Below are 24,000 nucleotides of genomic sequence, written 5' to 3'. Positions count from 1 at the left end.
ATTTTGATAATTCGTGGATATCGACCTAATTCTGCTCTGCATGCATTATTTGGTGTTTTACGTTATGCACTGTGGATATTTTTGCAGAAATCTGTATGCAGTCTCAATTTGGTGTTTGTCTCATTTTGTGAATTCATGGTTGGTGAGCGGACCCCAGACCTCACAACCATAAAGGGCAATGGGTTCTTTAACTGATTCAAGTATTTTTTAGCCAGATCCTAATTGGTATGTCGAATTTTATGTTCCTTTTGATGGTGTAGAAGGCCCTTCTTGCCTTGTCTCTCAGATCATTCACAGCTTTGTGGAAGTTACCTGTAGTGATGTTTAGGCCGAGGTATGTATAGTTTTTGTGTGTGCTCTAGGGCAACGGTGTTTAGATGGAATTTGTATTTGTGGTCCTGGCATCTGGACCTTTTTTGGAACACCATTATTTTTGTCTTACTGAGATTTACCGTCAGGGCCCAGGTCTGGCAGAATCTGTGCAGAAGATCTAGGTGCTGCTGTAGGCCCTCCTTGGTTGGTGACAGAAGCACCAGATCATCAGCAAACAGGTCGGGTGCTGCAGACGGTTCTAGTGCCCTCGCCAAATCGTTGATATATATATTGAAGACGGTGGGGCTCAAGCTGCATCCCTGTCTTACTCCACAGCCCTCTTGCACGCTCTCTCTCTCTCTTTCTCTCTCTCACTCTCCTTCCCCCCCCCCTCTCTCCTCCAGTGTAATGTACGTTTTCGGGGGGTTCAGCAGTCTCCTGCTGAGTGACATTCTGATGTATACGCCAGCCAGCTGCTCCAGCGCTCCAAACGCTGCCGTCTGTGCAGCAACCTTGCTGGGGGTTCACTGCCACTGGAATGCTACCCTAGGGACTTGCCTGCCTTGGGACTCGAACCCCGGATCACTGGATGAGCAGACCGCTTCCTGTGGAACCAGAACATGTAGGTGACCTGTGACCTGAAAATAAACCCTACTCTTCCTGGTATTTTATTAAGGCTACCTCCCTTATAACTATGACCCTATAGACCTTTTGAACTGTTGTTTGAGGAGGAGCGGAACCCTGGAACCCCAAGGTACTTCCGGTGTGTTTGGAAACAACTAGCTAACTTAGTCTAGTGGTTTTAGCAAGGTCAATATTGCGGGTGGGATGGTCCTTACGACCGGGGGCGAATCTGTTTTTGCACATTTTAGTTTATAGATTTCCATAAGAGGCATTGCAGCGGTCTGCATGGCCTGCATGGAGAGTAACGTTAGCATCAGGAGGTGATGGCGCCAGGACGACGTGTATCACACGGGTAAGTTGTTTATGAAGTTAACCGTATATTTTAGTTAACGTCAGCTAGCTAGCTACATATAAATAGGATCGACAGTCAACAAAATGTGTTTTTTAAATGCTCAAATGTTAGCTTGGTCTGCTAAAAAACAACAGTGATTGCTACCTAGCTAGTAGCTAAGCTAGCTAAGGAAGAGATTTCCGGTCCCAAAGAGAGAACTATGACAATACAAAAACACAATTACCACAAAATATGAAATGTTGAAAACTTGAAAATGTGACCTGATTCAGGAAACTAGACGTATGTCACGACTTCACAGGAGAGCCGTACATTTTTTTTTTTTTTTATCAAAATGCGTTTTTCGTCAGAAATGCCTTCTGGAACATGTGAACTTTCGTGTGCCTTAATAACAAACTTGTATGCCATCTGTAAATACGAATACAATTGTTAAATTTCGAGCATAGTTGGTTTAGCCACAGAAAAAGTCAGCAACCTTCCCACTAGCCATGATTAGCTGAGATAATGAGTGGGCTGGACATGCCGAGAGAGGAGTTCGGATACAATGTAGAAAATAGGAAAAATAAAGGAAAACCATTGAGTTAGTATGTGTGTTGGAACTTTTGACTGGTACTGTACATAGGCTCCGATTTGATACAGGAACGATACGTTTTACTTCTAAATGATTCGGTTTGATTAGAGGAACAAATCAATGAGATTCGGTGAGATGCAATACCATTTGTCACATAAACACATTCGTTGTCCCAAATTAAAATTCTGCTGCTGATGGAGCTCATGGATCTCTCTGAGTTGGATCTCTCTGAGTTGGATCTGTCTGAACTGGATCTGTCTGAGCTGGATCTCTCTGAGTTGGATCTGTCTGAACTGGATCTGTCTGAGTTGGTGTGTGTGTGTGTGTGTGTGTGTGGTGTGTGTGTGTGTGTGTGTGTGTGTGTGTGTGTGTGTGTGTGTGTGTGTGTGTGTGTGTGTGTGTGTGTAAATTATGTACAGATAACTGGCAAAATTAAAGGAACCTCCAACATAAACCGTCTTAATATGGTGTTGGGCCACCACGAGCCAGAACCACTTCAACGCACCTTAGCATATATTCTAGTGTCTGGAACTCTATTGAAAGGATGCAACAACATTTTTCCACAAGAAATTCCATTATTTGGTGTCAGAAAGTTACATATTTTCAGAAAGTAGAATTTGAGCAAAAAAAAGGTGAACCCGATTTTCTGACTGAATCGTTACATCCCTAATATAGTACAGTCTGATACCAGTGATGGTGTGAATGGCCTAAATCACCAAGTTGTTTGTGCAACAGTATCTTCATAAATCAAAGAGGAATAGGCGAAGCAAAGCCAAAGATATTATATCCAACCCAAAATAGTTAATTTGGGTTGTTTTCAATGGGAGCAAATGAAGCATAGTGGGCAGAACAAGCAGGGTTGCGGGCAGAGCCAAGTACGAACTAGCGATATCCTATTGGCACGTTCCAGCATGTATTGACATATTTCAGTTAGGGAACGCCTTCTCTGTGAAGTGGGCGTGTGCAATAACTCAATTTTCTCTTGCACTCCTTGTAAACAACGCAATTTTTTCGGGAACTTTGGCGAAGGGCCAACAAAACGTATTGCACTCTGTTCGTATCAGATTTTAGTTTTGGGGACAGAACACTGATATCGGGCTTTTCATCAACGGGAAGATCAGCAGAATTTAGGCCCAGTTCCTTTTCCTGTAGTCCACAATCATCTCCTGTTGTCTTGATCACGTTGAGGAAGAGGTTGTTGTCCTTGTACTACATGGCCAGGTCTCTGACCTCCTCCCTGTAGGCCGTCTCATCATTGTCGGTGATCAGGTCTAACACTGTTGTGTCATCAGCAAATTTAATGATGGTGTTGGAGTCGTGCCTGGCCGTGCAGCCATGAGTGAACAGTACAGGAGGGGACTGAGCACGCACCCCTGAGGGGCCCCCGTGTTGAGGATCAGCCTGGCGGATGTGTTGTTGCCTACCCTTACCACCTGGGGGCGGCCCGTCAGGAAGTCCAGGATCCAGTTGCAGAGGGTTGTGTTTCATCCCAGGGTCCTTAGCTTATTGATGAGCTTTGAGGGCACGATGGTATTGAACGCTGTGCTGTAGTCAATGAATAGCATTCTCACATAGGTGTTTCTTTTGTCCAGGTGGGAAAGGGCAGTGTGGAGTGCAATAGAGATTGCATCATCTGTGGATCTGTTGGAGCATTATGCAAATTGGACTGGGTCTAGTGTTTCTGGGATAATGGTGTTGATGTGAGCCATGACCAGCCTTTCAAAGCACTTCATGGCTACGGACGTGAGTGCTACGGGTCTGTAGTCATTTAGGCAGGTTACCTTTGTGTTCTTGGGCACAGGGACTGTGGTGGTCTGCTTGAAAGATGTTGGTGTTACAGACTCGGACAGGGAGAGGTTGAAAATAACAGTGAAGACACTTGCCAGTTGGTCAGAGCATGCTCTGAGTACAAGACCTGGTAATGGCCCTGCGGCCTTGTGAATGTTGACCTGTTTAAAGGTCTTACTCACATCGGCTACAGATCACACAGAAGTCTGGAACAGCCGGTGCGCAATGTAACGGCCGTCGTATTGAGTAGACCAAGGCGCAGCGGGTTGAGTGCTCATTTTAACGTTTTATTTTAATAAACTTGAACACTTAACAAAAATAACAAAACGAACGACAGCTAAACAGTTTTGCAGGCTAACCCTAGCAGTGCAAAAACAACTTCCCACAAGGGTCTCCGTGATCGATTGATTCGATGGGCCCATAATCTCCCCTCTTCGGGTCACCCTGGGATCGAGAGGACAGTGCAGAACCTGATGGGAAAGTACTGGTGGTCCACCTTGGCCAAGGACGTGCGGTTGTATGTTTCCTCCTGCTCGATGTGCGCTCAGAGCAAGGCTCCTCGACACCTGCCTAGAGGGAAATTACACCCCCTCCCCGTTCCACAGCGGCCGTGGTCGCACTTGTCAGTGGACTTCCTCACTGACCTTCCCGTCTCTCAGGGGAACACCACTATCCTGGTCGTTGTGGATCGGTTCTCGAAGTCCTGCCGTCTCATCCCGTTGCCCGGTCTCCCTACGGCTCTGCAGACTGCGGAGGCCCTGTTTACCCATGTCTTCCGGCACTACGGGGTGCCCGAGGACATCGTTTCTGATCGGGGTCCCCAGTTCACGTCCAGAGTTTGGAGGGCGTTCATGGAACGTTTGGGGGTCTTGGTCAGCCTGACCTCGGGTTTCCACCCCAAAAGTAATGGGCAGGTGGAGAGGGTGAACCAAGAGGTGGGTAGGTTTCTAAGGACGTATTGCCGGGACCGGCCCAGGGAATGGGCGAGATACGTCCCATGGGCAGAAATAGCGCAAAATTCCCTACGTCACTCATCGACCAACATGTCACCGTTCCAGTGCGTGTTGGGCTACCAGCCGGTCCTGGCTCCATGGCACCAGAGCCAGACCGAGGCTCCTGCGGTGGAGGATTGGGTGCAGCGCTCGAAGGACACTTGGAGAGCCGTCCAAGACGCACTCACTAAGGCGAGTGGACGGCAGAAGAAGAGCGCTGACCAGCACCGCAGTGAGACCCCTGTGTTTGCACCAGGGGATCGAGTCTGGCTCTCGGCTAGAAACCTGCCCCTCCGCTTGCCCTGCCGGAAGCTGGGCCCGCAGTGTGTAGGGCCGTTTAAAGTCCTGAGGAGGATAAACGAGGTGTGTTACCGGTTACAACTTCCATCTTACTGTTTCATGTGTCTCTCCTCAGGCCAGTGGTAGCTGGTCCCATGCAGGAAGGTGAGGTGCCGGAGGTTCCTCCACCCCCGCTGGACATTGGGGTGTCCCCGGCGTATAAGATACGCGCCATTCTGGACTCCAGACTTCGGGGGGGGGGGGCCTACAGTACCTCGTCGACTGGGAGGGGTACGGCGCGGAGGAGAGGTGCTGGGTACCTAGGAAGGACATTTTGGACCCCCCACTACTGAGGGAATTCCACCGCCTTCTTGGGGATCGCCCTGCGCCTCGTCCTCCGGGTCGCCCTCGAGGCCGGTGGCGGCGCGCTGCGGGAGCCGCGCGTCAGGAGGGGGGTACTGTCACGAATTCCACCGAAGGTGACTCCCCTGCCTGCTCGGGCGGCGCTCGGCGGTCGTCGTCACCGGCCTACTAGCCGCCGCTGATCCCTTTTTCCTTTTCGTTTGGTATGTCTTATTGTTTGCACCTGTTCCCCATTTGGTTCTCTTGATTTATGGTTATTTAAGCCTGTTTAGCCCGCCCAGGTTTGTGCGGGATTATTTGCGTCAGTGTGTTTTGTTATTGGATGTGCTAGCGATCGTATAGTGTTGTTTTATGTGCGTGCTGTGCGCCTGTTGTTTTTGGGCACCTCGCATTTTCACGCCGGTTGTGTTGGCGTCGACCGTTTTGTTGTGTTACGGAATAAACACATTATCTCCTTACCTCTGCTCTCTGCGCCTGACTCCTACCACCACTCCTAGCATTTACTGACACAGGGCGACCTAAGTATGACTCTCAGTCAGCAACAACGATGTACAGCTGTTCCTGATTGAGAGCCATACCAGGCCAACACAAAGAAATACACAACATAGATAGAGCATAGAAATACACAACATAGAACATAACCAAAACCCCGGAATACTCTAAACAAACACTCCTCTACATAAACACATATATCAACAAACCCCGAACCACATAAAACAAATACCCCCTGCCACGTCCTGACCGAACTACAATAACAAATAACCCCTTTACTGGTCAGAACGTGACACGCAAGATAGTCCTTCTCTCTTTACTTTTGTTCAGTCTGCAAAATGTGGTTATCAACCAAAACGTCATGTTTTTTTACTTTTTTCAAAAAACATGATTTAAAACAATCTCTTGATGGTGTGATGGGGAGTCTCCGCTATCTCTCTTGTTGTAGGGGAGATTGAAGCATCAACCAACCCTTTCATATGTCCTGTTTTGACTGTTTACATCCTGTGTGTTGATCATAGATGCTTGTAGCAATACAGGTGTATAGCCTATACTATAGTATTAGTATACTATATTAGTACTATACTATACTACTAATATACTACACTATTGCTATACTAGTAATATACTATATTAGTACTACACTTACTATACTCTTCGGGGCGGCAAGTAGCCTAGTGGTTAGATCGTTGGACTAGTAACCAGCAGGTAGCCTAGTGGTTAGAGCGTTGGACTAGTAACCAGCAGGTAGCCTAGTGGTTAGAGCGTTGGACTAGTAACCAGCAGGTAGCCTAGGGGTTAGAGCGTTGGACTAGTAACCAGCAGGTAGCCTAGTGGTTAGAGTGTTGGACTAGTAACCAGCAGGTAGCCTAGTGGTTAGAGTGTTGGACTAGTAACCAGCAGGTAGCATAGTGGTTAGAGTGTTGGACTAGTAACCAGCAGGTAGCCTAGTGGTAAGAGCGTTGGACTAGTAACCAGCATGTTGCCTAGTGGTAAGAGCGTTGGCCTAGTAACCAGCAGGTAGCCTAGTGGTTAGAGCGTTGGACTAGTAACCAGCAGGTAGCATAGTGGTAAGAGCGTTGGACTAGTAACCAGCAGGTAGCCTAGTGGTAAGAGCGTTGGACTAGTAACCAGCAGGTAGCCTAGTGGTTAGAGCGTTGGACTAGTAACCAGCAGGTAGCCTAGTGGTTAGAGTGTTGGACTAGTAACCAGCAGGTAGCCTAGTGATTAGAGCGTTGGACTAGTAACCAGCAGGTAGCATAGTGGTTAGAGCGTTGGACTAGTAACCAGCAGGTAGCCTAGTGGTTAGAGCGTTGGGACTAGTAACCAGCAGGTAGCCTAGTGGTTAGAGCTTTGGCCTAGTAACCGAAAGGTTGCAAGATCAAATCCCCGAGTTGACAAGGTAAAAATCTGTCGTTCTGCCCCTGAACAAGGCAGTTAACCCACTGTTCCTAGGCCGTCATTGTAAATAAGTATTTGTTCTTAACTGACTTGCCTTGTTAAATAAAAATAAAATAACCCTTCTTAATCTGCACTATTGGTTAAAGCCTGTTAGTCAGCATTTCACAGTGAGGTCTACACTTGTTGTATTCGACGCATGTGACAAATAAAGTTTGATTTAATATACTATATTAGTACTACATTGTTACTATGTTATCCTACTAATATGCTATACTATTAATACATGATACCATGCTATACTATACTAGTACTACACTAGTACTATACTATTAATATACTATACTAGTACTACACTAGTACTATACTATTAATATACGATACCACGCTATACTATACTAGTACTACACAAGTACTATACTATTAATATATGATACCATGCTATACTATACTAGTACTACACTAGTACTATACTATTAATATACGATACCACACTATACTATACTAGTACTACACTAGTACTATACTATTAATATACGATACCACGCTATACTATACTAGTACTACACTAGTACTATACTATTAATATACGATACCCCGCTATACTATACTAGTACTACACTATTAATATATGATACCACGCTATACTATACTAGTACTACACTATTAATATACGATACCATGCTATACTATACTAGTGCTACACTAGTACTATACTACTAATATACGATACCACGCTATACTATACTAGTACTACACTAGTACTATACTACTAATATACTATTATTGTGCTTAACTATTACTATTCTATTACCACAGTATGGATTAACAAGGTCCTCTCTGGTTGTATTATAGATGCTGACAACGATCGTTGTGACCAGTACGCGGACTGCTACAGCTGCACATCCAATACTAACGGCTGCCAGTGGTGTGCTGTTCAGTGTCTCTCCGTGAGCTCCAACTGCACGGCCGTCACGGTAAGAACGGGCCGGGACGTGTTACTTTACATTTAGATAACATGGACTTTCACACAATGTGTATTTGGTACCATTAGGGTTGAGAAAATTATGGTAACTTTCACAAAATACTCAGGTTTTCTAAATGTTTTTTGAATATTCCTGGAATCAGGAGGGAGTGAGCAGGAAATCCAGGAATCGTCATGTATGTGAATGTATGACGTGTCTTCCTATCCCAGGGGGCCATAGTGGAGTATGGTATATGCCCCAAAGACAACCCCTCATACATCTGCAACAAGAAGACCAGCTGTAAGAGCTGTGGTGTGGACCAGAACTGCCAGTGGGAACCCAGAAACCAGGAGTGCATCGCTCTACCTGGTAAGAAACCAGGAGTGTATCTCTCTACCTGGTAAGAAACCAGAAGTGTATCTCTCTACCTGGTAAGAAACCAGAAGTGTATCTCTCTACCTGGTAAGAAACCAGGAGTGTATATCTCTACCTGGTAAGAGCCCAGAAACCAGAAGTGTATCTCTCTACCTGGTAAGAAACCAGGAGTGTATATCACTACCTGGTAAGAGCCCAGAAACCAGAAGTGTATATCTCTACCTGGTAAGAAACCAGAAGTGTACCAATCTACCTGGTAAGAAACCAGGAGTGTATCTCTACCTGGTAAGAAACCAGGAGTGTATCTCTCTACCTGGTAAGAAACCAGGAGTGTATCTCTCTACCTGGTAAGAATCCAGAAGTGTACCTATCTACCTGGTAAGAAACCAGAAGTGTATCTCTCTACCTGGTAAGAAACCAGAAGTGTATCTCTCTACCTGGTAAGAAACCAGGAGTGTATATCTCTACCTGGTAAGAGCCCAGAAACCAGAAGTGTATCTCTCTACCTGGTAAGAAACCAGGAGTGTATATCACTACCTGGTAAGAGCCCAGAAACCAGAAGTGTATATCTCTACCTGGTAAGAAACCAGAAGTGTACCAATCTACCTGGTAAGAAACCAGGAGTGTATCTCTACCTGGTAAGAAACCAGGAGTGTATCTCTCTACCTGGTAAGAAACCAGGAGTGTATCTCTCTACCTGGTAAGAATCCAGAAGTGTACCTATCTACCTGGTAAGAAACCAGAAGTGTATCTCTCTATCTGGTAAGAAACCAGAAGTGTATCTCTCTACCTGGTAAGAAACCAGAAGTGTATCTCTCTACCTGGTAAGAAACCAGAAGTGTATCTCTCTACCTTGTAAGAAACCAGAAGTGTATCTCTCTACCTGGTAAGAAACCAGAAGTGTACCTTTCTACCTGGTAAGAGCCCAGAAACCAGAAGTGTATCTCTCTACCTGGTAAGAGCCCAGAAACCAGAAGTGTATCTCTCTACCTGGTAAGAAACCAGAAACCAGAAGTGCATCTCTCTACCTGGTAAGATGTCACATCCTGACCAGTAAAGGGGTTTATTTGTTATTGTAGTTTGGTCAGGACGTGGCAGAGGGTATTTGTTTTCATGGTTTTGTGTATGTGTTTAGATAGAGGGATATTTTGTGTAGAGTGTTTCTGGGGTTTATTGGTGTAAGTGTCGATGTAGAGGGGGTAGTTGATTTAGGTGGTTCGGGGTGTGTGTGTGTATTGTAGAGGGGTATTTGATTTATGTGTTCCGGGGTGTTGGGTATGTTCTTGTGTTTGTATTTCTAAGGGGCTGTTCTAGTTTTGTATTTCTGTGTTGGCCTGGTATGATTCTCAATCAGGAACAGCTGTACATCTTTGTTGCTGATTGAGAGTCATACTTAGGTAGCCCTGTTTTCAGCTGTTAGTTTGTGGGAGATTGTGCTGTGTATCGCTTTCTGCCTTACCGGCCTGTTATTCGTTGTTGTGTTTTGTATACGTGTTTGTTTTGGGTTTTTCCTTCTTTGTCCGAATAAAAGAAAATGAGTGTACGTATTCCCGCTGCGTCTTGGTCCTCTCCTTACGACTACCTGTCACGTCCTGACCAGTATAGAGGATTATTTGTATTATTTGGTCAGGGCGTGGCAGAGGTATGTTTGTTTTGTATGGTGTTTTTTTTTTGTGTATAGCTTAGTGGGGTGTGTTATTTATGTGTTCCGGGGTTTTGTGGTGTATGTTTTAGTATGAGTAGGTTCTAGATTAAGTTTTCTATGTGCAGGTTTGGTTGCTGGACTCTCAATTGGAGGCAGGTGTTTCTAGTTGCCTCTGATTGGGAGTCCTATAAGTAGGTGTGTGTTTTTGTTTGTCACTTGTGGGTAGTTGTATGTTAGCACTGCTTTTGTTTAGCCTGCTACACTGTTCCTGTCGTGAGTTTTGTTTATTGTTTTTTCCTCGTGGTCACATTTAAAATAAATAAATGATGATGAGCACGCAGTCCGCTGCACATTGGTTCACTTTGTCCGACAGCGATTTCAACATATCTTCTGACGAAGAGGAATGTGACACTACCGTGACATAAGAGCCCAGAAACCACAAGTGTTTATTTTTTTTTAAATTTAATGTATAGTTTTTTTTTTTCTCTCCCCTTTTTCTGTTTTATACTACGGTACATCTCTCATCAGAACTGTAATGGTTACTGGTATTAACTTATTAAATAATTCATATTTGTTTTATGTATTAGTTATAATGGTATACTGTACTATTCATTGTAGGATTTGGTTCTTCCTAATTAAGCATTAATCATATATAATAGAAAATAACCTATCACATAGCCAATATCCTGTTTTTTTTCTCGCTACTTTCGATGTTGTTCTGATCAGTTGACAGTTAAGGTTGGATGTTTAAACTGGACCCCCTGTCTTGTCCTGTCCACCCTCTAGAGAATATCTCTATGTCAGACTGCTCAAGGAAGCAGGAGGGTTAAAGTCAGGCGCAGGAGACACAAGTCCGTGAAACACACGTTTAATAAATAATCCACACTTGCCAAAACAGGTAGGGCAGGGCAAAGTAAAACAAATACCCACAAACAGCCCGAACACAGCGTAGGGACGCAGCCCAAAACACGCTGCCTCAAAACCCACAGGCAGAGGGGAAAAACACCTATTCCCCAGACGTACAACCTGACGAAAATAATCACGCACAAAAACAAACCTACACAGAAAGACTAAATAACCCTCCCCCATTAATGAACTAATACTAAACAGGTGCAAACCAAACTAGACCCGACCAACAGAAAATAAACAGAGGATCGGTGGCAGCTAGTAGGCCGGCGACGACGACCGCCGAGCGCCGCCCGGGCGAGGAGGGGCGCCACCTTCCGTCGATGTTGTGACACTCTATCTATATACACTACCGGTCAAAATTTAAATTCACACAGTTTAATGTCGCCGAGTACTCTGAAATTAAAGCATAGAACAGATAAACAATTGGAGACAAAGAAATCATGGAATTGTTTTGTTTAACAAAATGTTATCTACATTTTTGACTCATCAAAGTAGCCACCTTTTTTCAGACATAACAGCTGAAAACACTCGTGGAATTCTTTCTACAATGGAAATCAAATATTGTTGGGAAAGTTCTTCCCGCCGCTGTTGCAGAAGTTCCCACTAATGCGTTGCACTTGTAGGTTGCTTTGCTTCTGCCTAGCTCATCCCAAACCAGCTCCTTGGGGTTTAAGTCTGGAGACTGTGCTGGCCTTGTTCTTTTCTTCTAAGGTAGTTCTGACATAGCCTGGAGGTATGTTCTGGGTCGTTATCTTGCTGTAGGATGAACCTCATAGCCTGGAGGTATGTTCTGGGTCGTTATCTTGCTGTAGGATGAACCCCATAGCCTGGAGGTATGTTCTGGGTCGTTATCTTGCTGTAGGATGAACCCCATAGCATGGAGGTATGTTCTGGGTCATTATCTTGCTGTAGGATGATCCCCTGACCAACTATGGCGAACACCACAGGGTATTGCATGGTGCAGCAAAATGCTGTGGTAGCCATTTTGGTTCAGGGTGCCACTCACTATGTGCATGTCGCAGACTCTGGATCCAGCCAAAGAGCCCCAGACCATCACACTTCCTCCTCCATGTTTGACAGTTGTTTTCACATACTGAGGAACCATTCTTTTCACCTACTCGATGGCGTACAAAAACCCTGCGTGATGAACCGTAGGTTTCTTCCAGTCTTCAGTAGTCCACTGGCGGTGCTTCATGGCCCAGGCAAAACTTTTTTTTCTTCTCTTCTCATTTTGCCATATGTCTTATTGCCACGCGACCTGTCAAACCTGCAGCTCCAAGTCTTCTCTTCACAGTTGAAACTGAGACTTGCTTACTTCGACCAGTGTGAAGCTGTGCTTGAAGCTGTTGTCCTGTTAGCCGCCTATCATGCAAGCTGTTGACTCAGAAACTTGTCTTTTGATTCTGTTGTGGCTTTGGGTCTGCCAGACCTCTTCCTGTAAGAGTTTCCTCCAGTTGCCAAGTGCCTTTTGATGGTGTAGGAAACTGTACTCAATTTCTCTAAAGGAAATACCTACACTTTTAAGGGTTATAATGGTCTGTCTGTCTTCTTTTGTTAAGAGAGTGTAGTAACACAATCAATTCCAACACTGCTTTTATACAGACAGAGGGGTTTGGAAGTAAGCAACAAAATCTGGGACACCTGTAGGAATTGTTAGCATTAACTTTCAAGGCTTAATTTACTTCCTTACTTTGTTAAACCATTACTTGTTTCCGGAAAAAGGCCTTTTTTGTAACTCTGAAATGTTCATTTTAATTATTATTTAATTTTTTTTTTTTTTAAGTTTACCACTTACCTTTTGAACATTTCAGGTTATTAACTGGTTAAATTTCAATAAAAAATGGGAAAAATGGGGCTGTTCTAAAACTTTTGACCAGTAGTGTATATCTCTATTTATAATCAATATTTCTCTTCCTCCAGAGAATATATGTGGTGAGAACTGGCACCTGGTAGGAAACTCGTGTCTGAAGTTCATCACAGCCAAGGACTCGTACGACAACGCCAAGCTGACCTGTCGGGGTCACAACGCCGTCCTGGCCTCACTGACCAATCAGAAGATGGTGGACTTTGTCCTCAAGGAGCTGCAGATCATGAGCGTTCTGGTGAGCAAGGTCACTATAGTTACAATATATTACAACATATATAGCAAGATCACTATAGTTGCAGTATACTACAATATACGGTGCATTTGGAAAGTATTCAGACCCCTTGACTTTTTACACATTTTGCTACGTTACGGCCTGATTCTAAAATGTATTTGTTTTTTTTTCTCTTCATCAATCTACACAAACTACCCCATAATGACAAACCAAAAACAGGTTTGTAGAAATGTTAGCAAATTTATAAAAATAAATCAAACTGAAATATAACATTTACATAAGTATTCAGACCCTTTACTCAATACTTTGTTGAATCACCTTTGGCAGCGATTACAGCCTCATGTCTTCTTGGGTATGACGCTACAAGCTTGGCACACCTGTATTTGGGGAATTTCTCCCATTTCTCTCCACAGATCCTCTCAATCTCTGTCAGGTTGGATGGGAGCGTCGCTGCACAGCTATTTTCAGGTCTCTCCAGAGTTATTCGATCAGGTTCAAGTCCGGGTTCTGGCTGGGCCACTCAAGGGTATTCAGAGACTTGTCCTGAAGCCACTCCTGTGTTGTCTTGGCTGTGTGCTTAGGGTCGTTGTCCTATTAGAAGGTGAACCTTTGCCCCCAGTCTGAGGTCCTGAGTGCTCTGGAGCAGATTTTCATCAAGGATCTCTCTGTACTTTGCTCCGTTCATCTTTGCCTTGATCCTGACTAGTCTCCCAGTCCCTGCAGCTGAAAAACATCCCCACAGCATGATGCTGCCACCACCATGCTTCACCGTAGGGATGGTGCCAGGTTTCCTCCAGATGTGACGATTGGCATTCAGTACAAAGAATCCAAAGAGTCCAATCTTGGTTTCATCAGACCAGAGAATTTTTCTTTCTCATGGTCTGAGAGTCTTTAGGTGCCTTTTGGTAAACTCCAAGTGGGCTGTCATGTGCCTTTTACTGAGGAGTGGCTTCCGTCTGGCCACTCTACCATAAAGGCCTGATTGGTGGAGTGCTGCAGAGATGTTTGTCCTTCTGGAAGGTTCTCCCATCTCAACAGAGGGACTCTGGAGCGCTGTCAGAGTGACCATCGGGTTCTTGGTCACCTCCCTGTCCAAGGTCCTTCTCCCCCGATTGCTCAGTTTGGCCGGGCGACCAGCTCTAGGAAGAGTCTTGGTGGTTCCAAACTTCTTCCATTTAAGAATGATGGAGGCCACTGTGTTCTTGGGAACCTTCAATGCTGCAGAAATGTTTTGGTATCCTTCCCCAGATCTGTGCCTTGACACAATCCTGTCTCAGACCTCTACGGACAATTCCTTCGACCTCATGACTTGGTTTTTGCTGTGACATGCACTGTCAACTGTGGGACCTTATATAGACAGGTGTGTGCCTTTCCAAATCATGTCCAATCAATTTAATCTACCACAAGTGGACTCCAATCAAGTTGTAGAAACATCTCAAGGACTAGCAATGGAAACAGGATGCACCTGAGCTCAATTTCAAGTCTCATAGCAAAGGGTCTGAATACTTATGTAAATAAGGTATTTCTGTTTTTTATTTGTAATAAATGAGCAAATTTTCAAAAATCTCTTTTCGCTTCGTCATTATGGGGTATTGTGTGTAGATTGATGAAAAAAATTAATATTCAATACATTTTAGAATAAGGCTGTAACGTAACACATTGTGGAAAATGCCAGGGGGTCTGAATACTTTCCGAAGGCTCTGTATGGCAAGGTCACTAAAGTTACAGTATATACTGACCAAAAATATAAATGCAACATGTAAAGTGTTGGTCCCATTTTTCATGAGCTGAAATAAAAGATCCCAGAAATGTTCCATACGCAGAGAAAAAAGCTTATTTTTCTCAAAAGTGCACAAATTTGTTTACATCCTTGTTAGTGAACATTTCTCCTTTACCAAGATAATCCATCCACCTGACAGGTGTGGCATATCAAGAAGCTGATTAAAAAGCATGGTCATTTCACAGGTCCACCTTGTGCTGGGGACAATAAAAGGCCACTCTAAAATGTGCAGTTTTGTCTCAACACAATGCCACAGATGTCTCAAGTTTTGAGGGAGCGTGCAATTGCCATGCTGACTGCAAGAATGTCCACCAATTTCTCTACCATAAGCCGGCTCCAACTTCGTTTTAGAGAATTTGACAGTACGCCCAACCGGCCTCATAACCGCAGACCACGTGTAAACACTTCAGCCCAGGACTTCCACATCCGGCTTTTTCATCTGTGGGACCGTCTGAGATCAGCCACCCAGACAGCTGATGAAACTGAGGAGTATTTATGTCTGTAATAGAGACCTTTTTTGGTTGGAAAACTCATTCTGAATCGCTGGGCCTGGCTCCCCAGTGGGTGGGCCCATGCGCTCCAAGTCCAACCCATGACTGCACTCCTGCCAGTTCATGTGAAATCCATAGATTTGGGCCTAATTTATTTATTCAATTGACTGATTTCCTTATATTAACTGTAACTCAGTAACATTTTTGAAATTGTTGCATGTTGCATTTATATTTTTGTTCAGTATATTACAACATACAGTGGCAAGAAAAAGTATGTGAACCCTTTAGAATTACCTGGATTTTTGCATAAATTGGTCATCAAATTTGATCTGATCTTCATCTAAGTCACATCAATAGACAAACGTAGTGTGCTTAAACTAATAACACACAAATTATTGTGTTTTTCTTGTCTATATTGAATACATCATTTAAACATTCACAGTGTAGGTTGGAAAAAGTATGTGAACCCCCTATAGGCTAATGACTTCTCCAAAAGCTAATTGGAGTCAGGAGTCAGCTAACCTGGAGTCCAATCAATGAGACGAGTTTGGAGATGTTGGTTAGTTGAGCACTGTTGCTACTCTCCCTAGGAGTGGCCGTCCTACAAAGATGACTGCAAGAGCACACAGCGCAGAATGCTCAATGAGGTTAAGAAGAATCGTAGAGTGTCAGCTAAAGACTTACAGAAATCTCTGGAGCATGCTAACATCTCTGTTGACGAGTCTATGATACGTAAAACACTAAACAAGAATGGTGTTCATGGGAGGACACCACGGAAGAAGCCACTGCTGTCCAAAAAAAAACATTGCTGCACGTCTGAAGTTCGCAAAAGTGCATATGGATGTTCCACAGTGCTACTGGAAAAATATTCTGTGGACAGATGAAACTACATTTGAGTTGTTTGGAAGGAACACAACACTATGTGTGGAGAAAAAAAGGCACAGCACACCAACATCAATACCTCATCCCAACTGTAAAGTATGGGATGAGATGGTGCCGACAGAGATGGTCACCTCGCTTCGAGTTCTTAGGAAACTATGCAGTTTTTTTTATGTATTATTTCTTACATTGTTACCCCAGGAAATCTTAAGGTTTATTACATACAGCCGGGAAGAACTATTGGACATAAGAGCAACGTCAACTTACCAACATTATGACCAGGAATACGACTTTCCCTGAAGTGGATCCTCTGTTTGGACCACCATCCAGGACAATGGATCGGATCCCAGCTGGCGACCCAAAACAATGGCGCTGCAGAAGGGGCAGACGGAGCGGTCTTCTGGTCAGGCTCCGTAGACGTGCACATCGCTCACCGCTCCCGAGCATACTACTCGCCAATGTCCAGTCTCTTGACAACAAGGTAGATGAAATTTGAGCAAGGGTTGCCTTCCAGAGAGACATCAGGGATTGTAACATTCTCTACGTCACGGAAACATGGCTCTCTCTGGATATGTTGTCGGAATCGGTTCAGCCACCGGGCTTCTCCATGCATCGCGCCAACAGAGATTAACACCTCTCTGGGAAGAGGAAGGGTGGGGGTGTATGCTTCATGATTAACGACTCATGGTGTAATCATAACAACATACAGGAACTCAAGTCCTTATGCTCACCCGACCTAGAATTCCTTACAATAATAAATAAATTGCCGGCCATTTTACCTACCAAGAGAATTCTCGTAATTTATCGTCACAGCTGTGTATATACCCCCTCAAGCAGACACCAAGATGGCCATCAAGGAACTTCACTGGACTGTATGCAAACTGGAAACCATATATCCTGAGGCTGCATTTATTGTAGCTGGGGATTTTAACAAAGCAAATTTGAGAACAAGGCTTCCTAAATTCTACCAGCATATTGATTGCACTACGCTCAGGGGGTAATACACTCGACCACTGCTACTCTAACTTCTGCGATGCATACAAAGCCCTCCCCCACCCTCCCTTCGGCAAATCCGACCACGACTCCATCTTGCTCCTACTGTCTTATAGGCAGAAACTCAAACATAATGTACCAGTGACGAGAACCATTCAACGCTGATCCGACCAATCGGAAGTCACGCTTCAAAATTGTTTTGATCATGCGGACTGGAATATGTTCCGGTCAGACTCCGAGAACAACATTGACCGGTGAATGAGTTTATAAGGAAGTGCATTGGAGATGTTGTACCCACTGTGACTTTTAAAACCAGAAACTGTGGATGGATGGCGGCACAAAACTGAAAGCGCAATCCACCGCGGGAAAGAGGTCTGAGAATATGGCTGAATATAAACAGTGTAGTTACTCCCTCCACAAGGCAATCACACAAGCAAAATAGCAGACAAGTCACAATTCAACTGCTCAGACACAAGACATATTTTTATTTAACTAGGCAAGTCAGTTAAGAACAAATTCTTATTTTCAATGACAGCCTAGGAACAGTGGGTTAACTGCCTTGTTCAGGGGGGCAGAATGATAGATTTGTACCTTATCAGCTCAGGGATTTGAACTTGCAACCTTTTGGTTACTAGTCCAACGCTCTAACCACTAGGCTACGCTACCGGCCCATATGTGGCAGGGTCTACAGGAAATCACGGACTACAAAAAGAAAATCAGCCACGTCGCGGACATCGACGTCACGCTTCCAGACAAACTAAACACATTCTTTGCCCGCTTTGAGGATAACACAGTGCCACCATCACGGCCCGCTAACAAGGACTGTCCCCCTCCTTCTCCGTGGCTGCTGTGAGTAAAACATTTAAACGTGTTAACCCTCGCAAGGCTGCTGGCCCAGGCGGCATCCCAAGCAGCGTCCTGAGAGCAGACCCACTTCAGTTTGCGTACCGTCCCAACAGGTCCACAGACGACGCAATCGCCATCACACTGCGCACTGCCCTATCCCATCTGGACAGAAGGAATACCTATGTAAGAATGACTACATTGACTACAGCTCAGCATTCAACACCATAGTACCCTCCAAGCTCATCATCAAGCCGGAGGCCCTGGGTCTCAACCCCGCCCTGTGCAATTGGGTCCTGGACTTTCTGACGGGCCGCCCCCAGGTGGTGAAGGTAGATAACAACATCTCCACCTCGCTGATCCTCAACACTGGGGCCCCACAAGGGCGTGTTCAGCCCCCTCCTGTACTCCCTGTCCACCCATGACTGCATGGCCATGCACGCCTCCAACTCAATCATCAAGTTTGCAGATGACACAACAGTAGTGGGCTTGATTACCAACAACGACGAGACGGCCTACAGGGAGGAGGTGAGGGCCCTCAGAGTGTGGTGTCAGGAAAATAACCTCAAACTCAATGTCAACAAAACAAAGGAGATGATCGTGGACTTCAGGAAACAGCAGAGGGAGCAGCCCCCCATCCACATTGACGGGACAGTAGTGGAGAAGGTTTCATTTAAAAAAATGAAACACTAGTCACTTTATACAATGCCACTTTAATAATGTTTACATATCTTACATTACTCATATCACATGTAGAGTTGAAGTCGAAGGTTTACATACACTTAGGTTGGAGTCATTAAAACTCGTTTTTCAACCACTCCACAAATTAAAACTTGTTTTTCAACCACTCCACAAATTTCTTGTTAATAAATATAGTTTTGGCAAGTCGGTTAGGACATCTACTTTGTGCATGACACAAATAATTTTTCCAACAATTACATACAGATTATTTCACTTATAATTCACTGTATCACAATTCCAGTGGGTCAGAAGTTTACATACACAAAGTTGACTGTGCCTTTTAAACAGCTTGGACAATTCCAGAAAATGATTTCATGGCTTTAGAAGCTTCTGATAGGCTAATTGACATCATTTGAGTCAATTGGAGGTGTACCTGTGGATTTATTTCAAGGCCTACCTTCAAACTCAGTGCCTCTTTGCTTGACATCATGGGAAAATCAAAAGAAATCAGCCAAGACTTCAGAAAAGAAATTGTAGACCTCCACAAGTCTGGTTCATTCTTGGGAACAATTTACAAATGCCTGAAGGTACCACGTTCATCTGTACAAACAATAGTATGCAAGTATAAACACCATAGGACCACGCAGCTGTCATACCGCTCAGGAAGGAGATGCGTTCTGTCTTCTAGAGATGAACATACTTTGGTGCGAAAAGTGCAAATCAATCCCAGAACGACAGCAAAGGACCTTGTGAAGATGCTGGAGGAAACATGTACAAAAGTATCTATATCCACAGTAAAACGAGTCCTATATCGACATAACCTGAAAGGCCGCTGAGCAAGGAAGAAGCCACTGCTCCAAATCCGCCATAAAAAAGCCAGACTACGGTTTGCAACTGCACATGGGGACAAAGATCATACTTTTTGGAGAAATGTCCTCTGGTCTAATGAAACAAAAATAGAACTGTTTGGCCTTAATGACCATCGTTATGTTTGGAGGAAAAAGGGGGAGGCTTTTAAGCCGAAGAACACCATCCCAACCGTGAAGCACGGGGGTGGCAGCATCATGTTGTGGGGGTGCTTTTCTGCAGGAGGGACTGGTGCACTTCACAAAATAGATGGCATCATGAGGTAGGAAAATTATGTGGATATATTGAATCAACATCTCAAGACATCAGTCAGGAAGTTAAAGCTTGTTCGCAAATGGGTCTTCCAAATGGACAATGACCCCAAGCATACTTCCAACGTTGTGGCAAAATGGCTTAAGGACAACAAAGTCAAGGTATTGGAGTGGCCATCACAAAGCCATGACCTCAATCCCATAGAAAATTTGTGGGCAGAACTGAAAAAACATGTGCGAGCAAGGAGGCCTACAAACCTGACTCAGTTACACCAGCTCTGTCAGGAGGAATGGGCCAAAGTTCACCCAACTTATTGTGGGAAGCTTGTGGAAGGCTACCTGAAAAGTTTGACCCAAGTTAAACAATTTAAAGGCAATGCTACCAAAATACTAATTGAGTGTATGTAAACTTCTGACCCACTGGGAATGTGATGAAAAAAATTAAAGCTGAAATAAATCATTCTCTCTACTATTATTCTGACATTTCACATTATTAAAATAAAGTGGTGATCCTAACTGACCTAAACAGGGAATTTTTACTAGGATTAAATGTCAGGAATTGTGAAAAACTGAGTTTAAATGTTATTTGGCTAAGGTGTATGTAAACTTCTCACTTCAACTGTATATGCTGTATTTTATACCATCTATTGCATCTTGCCTATGCCTCTCGGCCATCGCTCATCCATATATATATATGTACATATTCTCATTCACCCCTTTAGATTTGTGTGTATAAGGTAGTTGTTGGGGAATTGTTAGATTACTTGTTAGATATTACTGCACTGTTGGAACTAGAAACAAGTGTCATGACGTTGGCCTCTTTTGGTACAGGGAGAACAGTTGACCCCTCCCTTTTGCACCCAATCGACCCTGTGTGTAAAGGGTCGTAAAAACTCTAAAATTCCAGGAGAGTCTCTGGCCACATGGCCCATAGAGAGACACAGGAAATTCTTCCAACTCATAGAATTGGAGAGCCAAGCGACATTTTGTGTTCTGGAGAAGGTATGGAAGATTGGTGAAGAATCCAGCTACGAACTGATCCGCTTGGTACAATTTTGTGATACTCAGAAGAGACAATATAGCCATATTACCATAAAACTGTTTATATAATAGACTCAGTTTAAGACTTGCATCATATGGGTGTATGGAATGTATTAATAAGGATAAAGCTTTTGTAAGACATTGAGATGCTATTGTACTGATGTAATGTGATAGAATTGTATTTCTGTAACCAAATCTAACTCAGTCATAGGCACGCCCCCAGGGACCCATACAGGACCAGGCGTCATTTGACAAGCTGTTCTATGGGCACTATAAAACACCCCCTGATTTACATTTCCTCAGACCAGGCCTACACTCCGTGGCCACATAGGTTCTACCATCTAATTCCTCTACTGAAAGTGAACCATACCACGTGGTTAACTTTTAGACTATTGATACCGACAGAATAAGAACAAGTCTTTGATATTAATTATTAGTCTGCAGCTAAGTAAATTATATCATCGAACGCGAAGACCAACGAAACAACCATTCTATGACGACATTAATGAATGTCGCTTTGAAAGATCCATTCTAACCGAGAGAGAGACTCTCCAACAGAACCGAACTCTCCAGCAAAGAACGACGACACACTGAGCGTAAATATATATTGATTGCAATTGTTCCCGAATGAGTGAGCCTTCAATTGTCAATTGTTAATATTAATGAACTCTGTGTAACTTCTCAGCGGACTGTTTATGACCCATTGTTCAACAGGCCGACCTGCCTGTTTATCCCACAAGGGCACATTCCTCTAACAATCCTTTGTGACGATAATGACTGTTTGTATGTTTTTCTGTTAATTACTTAGTGTAGTAAATAAATGATTTTAAGACAATTGATGTATGGATGATTTTAGTAAAGACTGGGTTCGTGCAGATACAACAATTTACGACGTTTGGAATGAGACTGGACTAGAGGTAAAATACACCATTGAAACTAGAAGATAATCGGCCTATACTATAATAGAATATAATATTATAGTACAGGAAAGTTATATTAGGAAAATTATAGCTTTGTAATCTGAATATTCTCCTTGGTGCCCCGATCTCCTAGTTAATTACAATTAAACGATTAATCAGTTTAATCGCGTGATAATAATTACAGGGAGCTAATTGATAAACATATCTTCCGTTTAATGGTAACCCAAAGACACGACACAAGCATTTCGCTACACTCGCATTAACATCTGCTAACCATGTGTATGTGACCAATACAATATGATTTGATTTGGTGGATGCAGCGTCATGGTTTGGGGTTGCTTTGCTGCCTTAGGGCCTGGACAGCTTGCTATCATCGACGGAAAAATTAATTCCCAAGTTTATCAAGACATTTTGCAGGAGAATGTAAGGCTATCTGTCCACCAATAGAAGCTCAACAGAAGTTGGGTGATGCAACAGGACAACGAACCAAAACACAGAAGTAAATCAACAACAGAATGGATTCAACAGAAGAAAATATACCTTCTGGAGTGGCCCAGTCAGAGTCCTGACCTCAACCCGATTGAGATGCTGTGGCCTGACCTCAAGAGAGCGGTTCACACCAGACATCCCAAGAATATTGCTGAACTGAAACAGTTTTGTAAAGAGGAATGGTCCAAAATTCCTCCTGACCGTTGTGCAGGTCTGATTCTCAGCTACAGAAAATGTTTGGTTGAGGTTATTGCTGCCAAAGGAGGGTCAAACAGTTATTAAATCCAAGCGTTCACATATTTTTCCCACCCTGCACTGTGAATGTTGAATGTTGTTTGTGTGTTATTAGTTTAAGCACACTCCGTTTGTCTATTGTTGTACATTTTATGACCAATTTATGCAGAAATCCAGGCATTTCCAAAGAGTTTACATACTTTTTCTTGCCACTGTATATACCAAGGTCGCTATAGTTACAATATATTACAACATACAGTACCAGTCAAAAGTTTGGACACACCTACTCATTCCAGGGTTTTTCTTTATTTTTACATTTTCTACATTGTAGATTAATAGTGAAGACCTAAAAACAATGAAATAACACATATGGAATCATGTAGTAAACCAAAAAGTGTTAAAACAAATAAATGACCATGTAGAAAATAGGAAAAATAAAGAAAAACCCTGGATACTTCATATGCAGTGCATTCGGAAAGTATTCAGACCCCTTGATTTTTTTCAACATTTTGTTACGTTACAGCTTTATTCTAAAATTGATTTAAAAAAAATTTTTCTCATCAATCTACAAACAATAATCAATATTTGGCCGGAATATAAAAGTTGTGTGAGGCCCCGGTACACATTTAATGAAGCTGCCAGTTGAGGACTTGTGAGGCGTCTGTTTCTCAAACTGGACACTCTAATGTACTTGTCCTCTTGCTCAGTTGTGCACCGGGGCCTCCCACTCCTCTTTCTATTCTGGTTAGAGCCAGTTTGTGCTGTTCTGTGAATGGAGTAGTACACAGCGTTGTACGAGATCTTCAGTTTCTTGGCAATTTCTCACGTGGAATAGCCTTCATTTCTCAGAACAAGAATAGACTGACGAGTTTCAGAAGAAAGTCCTTTGTTTCTGGCCATTTTGAGCCTGTAATCGAACCCACAAATGCTGATGCTCCAGATACTCAACTAGTCTAAAGAAGGCCAGTTTTATTGCTTCTTTAATCAGGACAACAGTTTTCAGCTGTGCTAACATAATTGCAAAATGGTTTTCAAATGATCAATTAGCCATTTAAAATGATAAACTTGGATTAGCCAACACAACGTGCCATTGGAACACAGGAGTGATGGTTGCTGATAATGGGCCTCTGTACGCCTATGTAGATATTCCATATAAAAATCAGCCGTTTCCAGCTACAATAGTCATTTACAACATTAACAATGTCTACACTGTATTTCTGATCAATTTGATGTTATTTTAATGGACAAAAAAATTTGCTTCTCTTTCAAAAAACAAGGACATTTCTAGGTGACCCCAAACTTTTGAATGATAGTGTGTGTTTGTGTGTGTATATATATAATATATATATATTCAGTGTCACTATAATTAA

The 24,000-nt window shown here is 43.4% G+C and overlaps 1 protein-coding gene across 5 annotated transcripts in view; it reads left to right on the top strand.

Moving 5' to 3' along the window:
* LOC106591480 (attractin) overlaps positions 1-24,000 on the top strand; it is a 752,137-nt gene that overhangs the window by 295,240 nt on the left and 432,897 nt on the right. For 4 of the 5 annotated variants that reach the window (XM_045723804.2, XM_045723802.2, XM_045723803.2 and 1 more), the window contains exons 12-15: positions 717-934; positions 8,024-8,145; positions 8,364-8,502; positions 12,983-13,173. In XM_045723804.2, the coding sequence (XP_045579760.1) occupies positions 717-934; positions 8,024-8,145; positions 8,364-8,502; positions 12,983-13,173 (670 nt within the window). The remainder of the gene's footprint in view (positions 1-716; positions 935-8,023; positions 8,146-8,363; positions 8,503-12,982; positions 13,174-24,000) is intronic. The other variant, XM_045723805.2, reaches the window with a different exon arrangement.

The sequence above is a fragment of the Salmo salar genome, chromosome 09 (assembly GCF_965601325.2).
Source record: "Salmo salar chromosome 09, fSalSal1, whole genome shotgun sequence".
Taxonomy (NCBI): Eukaryota; Metazoa; Chordata; class Actinopteri; order Salmoniformes; family Salmonidae; genus Salmo; species Salmo salar.
The sequence above is the reverse complement of the archived record's forward strand: the minus strand, read 5'-3'. Positions and strand labels throughout refer to the sequence as shown.